The sequence below is a fragment of the Humulus lupulus genome, chromosome 8 (assembly GCF_963169125.1).
Source record: "Humulus lupulus chromosome 8, drHumLupu1.1, whole genome shotgun sequence".
In the NCBI taxonomy this organism is placed as follows: Eukaryota; Viridiplantae; Streptophyta; class Magnoliopsida; order Rosales; family Cannabaceae; genus Humulus; species Humulus lupulus.
The window spans coordinates 14,136,901-14,143,470 of NC_084800.1; the positions used below are offsets into that span (position 1 = coordinate 14,136,901).

Sequence of the window (6,570 nt, forward strand, 5' to 3'; positions counted from 1 at the left end):
TCAAACACAAACTTTACAAGTTGCCCTATTATGGCCTAGACCTCCACAAGTGTTGCACTTGCGTTGAACAACCAATTTATCTTCATTGGAAGGATGGCGTTTTGTCTTAGGCCTACCTTGTTTCTTCTTTGGACGACCAACCGGGTTTTTCTGCGCAGGTGTTCTCACTTTTATTGTCATAATGTCATGTGGAACAATCCACTCTTCCTCGTTACCAGTAGGATATATAGATTATGTGTAAGAGGACCTCCATGTCTCAATTTTATAGTAATCTGAACACAACGAATAAAAGTTCACCCCTCGCTTAAGGGATCCAGATAGTGCATGAGCACATGGGATACCAATAATTTGAAACACGTCGCATGTGCATGTCTTATTCAGGAGGTCGACTTCACCATTCAGCTCACCATCTAACACATGGAACCCATGCCTCCCTATTGCATAAGGAATCAAGAATCGAGCTTTCTCAGCCATATCCACCAAATTTTTCGCATAGGTCGGTGCAAGAGTTGTAGTTGTCTTCTCACTAGTTTCTCTCCTATCACAGAACCAGGACTGTAGTGTGAAGCGAATAAATTCGACGAATGTAGTTATCAGAAAGCTCCTAGCGTCCCGGGTCTTATTGTTGAAACTTTCAGCGTAATTGCTTGTCATTATATTATACCTAGTATCCAGGAAAACTAAAATTTAATAGTAACATACATTTAGAAGATTTCATAAATTTAAATTCAATTCACAATGACATACCTATTTCCAGGAAAGTAAGCACAGGACCACTTATCAAAACTCATACCTTCTAGGTATTGAGCAATTGCTGGGTCTTTTGATTTGATTTTTTTGAAGTTAACGTGGAACTCGGAATTCCTAAAAGCATATGCTGCATTATACATCAACACATGACAATGATCAGTCTTGAATTTAGCAACCACATTCATACTAATGTGGTGGTAGCAAGCACCGTGATAAGCATCGGGGAAAATAGTTTCCAAGGCATGTGTAATACTTGCATACCTGTCAGATACAAACGCCAGGTCCTCGACTTCCCCAATCGCTTCCTTTAGCTTTGACATGAAATACTTCCAAGAATCATGATTCTCACTATCCAAAATACCAAATGCAACTAGATATAGATGGTTATTTGCATCCAGCGCGACTGCACATAACATCTGCCTACCGTATTTTGTCTTTAAAAAGGTACCGTCCACACATAACACAGGACGACATGTACGAAACCCTCTTCTACTAACTCCGAGTGAGAAAAAGCAATATTTGAATCAATCTTCCTCAGTGACAAAATCTGTCAACGTCTCAGGATTTTTCTGTTGAAGCATGAACAGGTACGATGGTAACTTCTGGTAGGATGCTTCCAGTGTCCCTCTGACATAAGAAAGAGCCTTCTCTTGGCATCTCCAAGCTTTTCCATATGACAACTCAATGCCATAATCATTCTTAATGACCTCTCTTATGTTGTTTGCCATGTACGCATTCGATCCAGTCTGATCTTTTTTCTTTATGCAATGACCAATAACCCAAGGTGCAGCTTGGCGATGGCCTTTATGTCGGAGGTCAAGTGAGCAAGTGTGTTTGTTGGTGAAACGAGTTATCTCGAACATATAAGATTTAGGAATTCTCTTCCCCCTCAATCTCCACCCACAATCAGGATCCTTGCAAGTGATATACCAAACTTCAGTACCTGACTTCTTCACCACAAACTCGAAGTTCTGCTTCATTGCATACAAGTGTGCCTTCGTCTTCAACTCTAACTTGTTCTCAAAAACTTTCCCAACTTCTATTACTCCACAACTCACCCCAGATAATATGGGGATAACATAAGAGGGGCATGGGATATCTTCAGCAGTATACGCTGGAGAACTCCATCTATTTTCATCATCTTGTGTAGTTAGACGACTGCTCTCTGAGCCAGCAGTCCTCCGTCCTTGGCTTTCTTGACGACTTGGCAATGGTCATACATTTAAATTATCTACTTGAATCACATGTAGCATCGACAACTGATCCTCTGAGTTATCATTAGAACTACTGCACCCCTCAACTCTTTCATCATCATCACCAAAAAGGGCAACTAGATCGTCATTGACATAAGGCTCATACTCATACCCATCATCATGCGGGAGATTTGTTGGGGGAAAAAAGTTTCATTATGACTAGGATCTCCCATGCATACACTTGGCCCAGGAGTTATTTGTGGAACAGCCGTGCATGATTGATTATGATTTTCCATATTAACACTCGCTCTAGGAGATGGATCAATAAGAGCAATGTTCTTTGCAATCAAACTAACGCATGAAGGAACCCGATGTTTTAAGGACTTTGAATTTTCAAGAATAAGAGCACTAACTCCTTCATCATCTGTGATTTCAATGGGATCTACGCTAAAATCATTACATGTAAACGACACTTCCAACTTTAAGTCAAACAATGACCTATCCACTTTCAACTTTGAATACAACTTCTCCAATAATTCTATGTAACCAACATCAATTGGTACATGTATTATAGTGTTCAAACCAGCTTTGAAATTCCATTTTTCTCCTTTCTGCTCCCAAACACCATTGTAAGAAACAATTATATTAACTCTAGAACCTGCAAATTTACAACAAAAAAAACATAAGAAAATTATAAAAATAAAGTGTAATCTATGAAGAATCGATGGTAAATCGATGATGAATTGATGCCTATGAAAATCTGTATTGTAGTTCAAAATCAATGCCACATCGATGAAATTTTGATGCATCATCGATGCTGATGGTTGCAATTTCGATGCGATACCATTTCGATGCCTTATCGACGCTGAACCAAATAAACATATATGGCATCGATTCAACATCGATACATCATCGAAATTACATCGATACTAACATCGAAATTAGATATTCGCCTCAGTATTGAAATGGCATCGATGTACCATCGAAATGCCATCGATGCTGATGGTTGCCCTATGTATGCAATTCAATTTCGATGGTATATTGATGCCATATCGACACTAAACCAAATAAACATATATGGCATCAATTCAACATCGATACACCATCGATATTACATCGATACTAACGTCGAAATTAGATATTCGCCTCAGCATGGAAATTGCATCGATGTACCATCGATGCTGATGGTTGCCCTATGTATGCGATTCAATTTCGATGGTATATTGATGTCATATCGACGCTGAACCAAATCAACATGTATGACATCGATTCAACATCGATACACCATCGATATTACATCGAAAATATCATCTAATTTAGATGTTCGCCTCAGTATCGAAATGGCATCGATGTACCATCGATTTTGGAAATCCCAAATCCGAAGAACAGTTCAAAAATTGCAGAAAAAAATACAAACTCAACTGCGGAACAGTTCGAATCTAATATCTAACCATGGCATTTCATATTCATAAGTAGATTAATGAAATGATACTTACCCATGATTTTTTCTCTTAAAAAACGCCAAGAAACTTCCAATCCATTCCACCTCTGAGCTGTGAAAAAATGGCTGTAAATGAGGGATGAGAGAAAGAGATAGAGAGAAAAAATGTGTGAAGTGTTAAATTTGAGTGAGGATGGTATTTTTGTCCAAAATATAAGAGAGGGCATATTATGGGGAGAATTTTTATGTTGGCATTTAAAAAAAATTAAATATGTTATGATGCATAAAGGGTAAAATTTCCCTTTATATGTAGTAGTTGCATTATATTAATTGAGGAAATTACATATTTTATGACTTTTTTTTAACAAGTTTACAAAAATATAGCTTTTAAAAAAAACATATTTTATGGTTTTTTTTAAATAATTTTCAATTTTATGGATTTAGTTTCCCATATTTTTTTTTATAAAATTTGGTTTATATCATATTTTTACTCTTAATTAAGTTTATTTAAACTAGGAGATTATTTTAGTCATTTAAGTATTTTGATTTGATTATTTTTATATTAGTTTTATTATAAGATATTGACTTAGTCTTTTAAGAAGGGAACTTATTGTATTTTTTTATATTGTTTAATGTTTATTTTTCATAACTTAATGTTACAATTTAAAATCACAAATACATTTTCACTTTACTAATTTTAGTTTTTATCTCTTCAACTTATCTTCTCTATGGCATCTTATTTCTCCTTTCTCTCTTTGTCAAACTTTTTTTTAGAAAGCTTCTTATTTAGTCGTCTCCCCTTTAACTCAAAATATTTCATTATTTATTATCATGTGTTTTATTATTGTACTTATTTTTTTAACAGTACTAAAATAATCAAATTTTTTGTCCTAGCTTTTTTTTTTTTTTATATATTTGATCATGACTATTTTTCTTTCCTTGATTGGGTTAAGTAATTAATTGCAATCACGTTTTCATATACGAATTTTTTGCTTTAGATTTGGATGTTCCCATCAGGGTAATCGGGTACTCATTCACGTTTTCATATCAGATTTTTTTCTTTAAATTTGAATGCTCTCATTAAGGTAACTAGTTATTCATTCATGTTTTCATATTTTTATTTTTTTTCTTTTCAAATTTGGATATTCCTATCAAGGTTGCGGTAAAAATAAAATGCTGAAAAATTGATTTGATTTTTCTTACATATAGTAGTAAAACTGTAAAAAAACAATTACAATAATAAATGATAATAAATAATAAAATAGTAAAATAATTATATAATGTTAAAATATATGTGAAAAAAATAAAGGAAAAAGAAAGTGGAAAGCGAAAAGAGAAAAGATAAAAGAATAAGTACAAAAAAGAAGAAAAAATGGGAAGTAAACAAATGAAAAAAAAAAGGAAGGAAAAACAAAAAAAATAAAAGTGGAAAGAAAATTGAAAAAATATGAAAGAAAAAAAAAACAAAATAAATAACGTTGGAAAAAAAACAAAACAAATGATGAAGTAAAAAAAATAGATGAATGAATAAAAATGAAAAAAAAAAAGAAGAAAAATAATGGAAAAATAGAAAGAAAAAATTAGTAGAAAAAAAAAGAAAGAAAGAAAAAAGCTGGAAAAATAATAAAAAAAAATTTAAAAAAATTACCCTCAAAATCGAATAAAATATAACTATATATCATTGGAAATGTGGCATAATTATATATTTTTTCAAATTTATGGGAAAAAAATCTAATAAATATGAAATTTCAAGTCAAAAAATCATAAAATATTGAAAAATTAAATGTCCATATTTTTATAAAAACAACCTAAAAACCATAAATATGAAAAAATCTCATATTGTTTTGTATATATTTGTAAAGGGATTTTTTTTCCAGATCAATGCATTACAAAAAGGGTTTTTTTATTAACTTAAATATCTATAATGCTTTATTTATTTAATTTTGTTGACCCTCGTTTTGGTCAACTGACACGGAGTCAAATGCTTGATGTGGATAGATGTGTTGGAATAGATTTAATGACAAAAACAGTAAAGAACACAGTAAATTATAGTGGTTCGGCCCCACAAAAATGGTAATAATCTACGTCCACTTAAGCTATTATTGATATCACTACAAAAAATCTGATCTTTACCTACCAATATTTTACCTACCAATATATATTGGTAGGGAAAGTAATGTTTTCCCTACCAATATTTATTGGTAGATAATATTAGTAGGTAAATGCTAGTCCATTATATTATATTTCGGAACATAGCTTTACCTACCAATAATATCAGTAGGTAATGATCTTTACCTACGTATATTATAGAGGGAAATTTTTTAACCATTCCCGCTCAATTTTCCCCCCATTTTTTATTTTCATTATATTATTTTATTATTATAAATGCTTATTTGGAAGTTTATGTGGAGTAAATAATATGATATGTACGACATTTGCCTACCAATTCCTTACCTACTTATATTTATTTGTAGGTAAATGTGACTTTTACCTACCAATATTTAATGGTACGGACTATGCGTAGGTAAATATTCCAAAATATATAAACTATTTCAAATATATTTTTCGCTACCAATAAAATTGGTAGGTAAAGATTTTTACCTACGTATATATTGGAGGGAAAAAATTAAGCTTTTGGAGCTCATTTTTCCCTCTAATTTTATTTTAATTTTTAAAATTTTATTAAAATTAATGCTGATGTGTCTACAACATTATCCTAGTGTCTAACCATACTTATTTTATAATTTACACATCATTTTATCAATACATAAAATATAATAAAAACATAAATAAATTTATTATTAAATATAAATATATACTTATAAACCTAAACCCTAACACTTGTCTCTCAATAAATAAGAAAATTTTTGGATAAAAAAAATCTGAAACATCTCTTTCCCTCTTTTTCCTTTATCTTCCCCGAAACCCTCTTTCTCTCTCTCTCTCACTACTGTGTTGCTTCTGCCAGTCCCGAACGGCCATCGTCCCATCGTTGGAGCCGTACACGCGCCAGCCCAATCGAACCGTCGGCCCTCGAAACGTCGACCCCCGCGAGCTCACCACTGTACGCGCTACCCAGGGCTGTTAACCAACGGTCCGAAGTCGTCCGCCCCTTGCACTTTCCGGTGAGATTCCGACTACCCCGAGCCTCTTGTTTGATGAAGGGCACGGGGAAAAGGTGCAAAA

At 32.9% G+C, this 6,570-nt stretch overlaps 1 protein-coding gene across 1 annotated transcript; it reads right to left on the minus strand.

Moving 5' to 3' along the window:
* On the minus strand, positions 1 to 1,166 carry LOC133795055 (uncharacterized). The gene is made up of 3 exons (XM_062232508.1): positions 748 to 1,166; positions 298 to 664; positions 1 to 150 (listed from the first exon to the last, which is right to left on the minus strand). The coding sequence occupies exons 1-3, from the start codon at positions 1,164 to 1,166 to the stop codon at positions 1 to 3; spliced, it is 936 nt and encodes a 311-aa protein (XP_062088492.1).
* Positions 1,167 to 6,570: the final 5,404 nt, after the last annotated feature.

Coding starts and splice junctions, on each gene's coding strand:
- LOC133795055 (XM_062232508.1), bottom strand. CDS start 1,166: ATGTTATGTGCAGTCGCGCTGGATGCAAATAACCATCTATATCTAGTT. Junction 665..747: donor GCTTACTTTCCTGGAAATAG/GTATGTCATTGT, acceptor CCTGGATACTAG/GTATAATATAATGACAAGCA. Junction 151..297: donor CTGGATCCCTTAAGCGAGGG/GTGAACTTTTAT, acceptor ACACCTGCGCAG/AAAAACCCGGTTGGTCGTCC.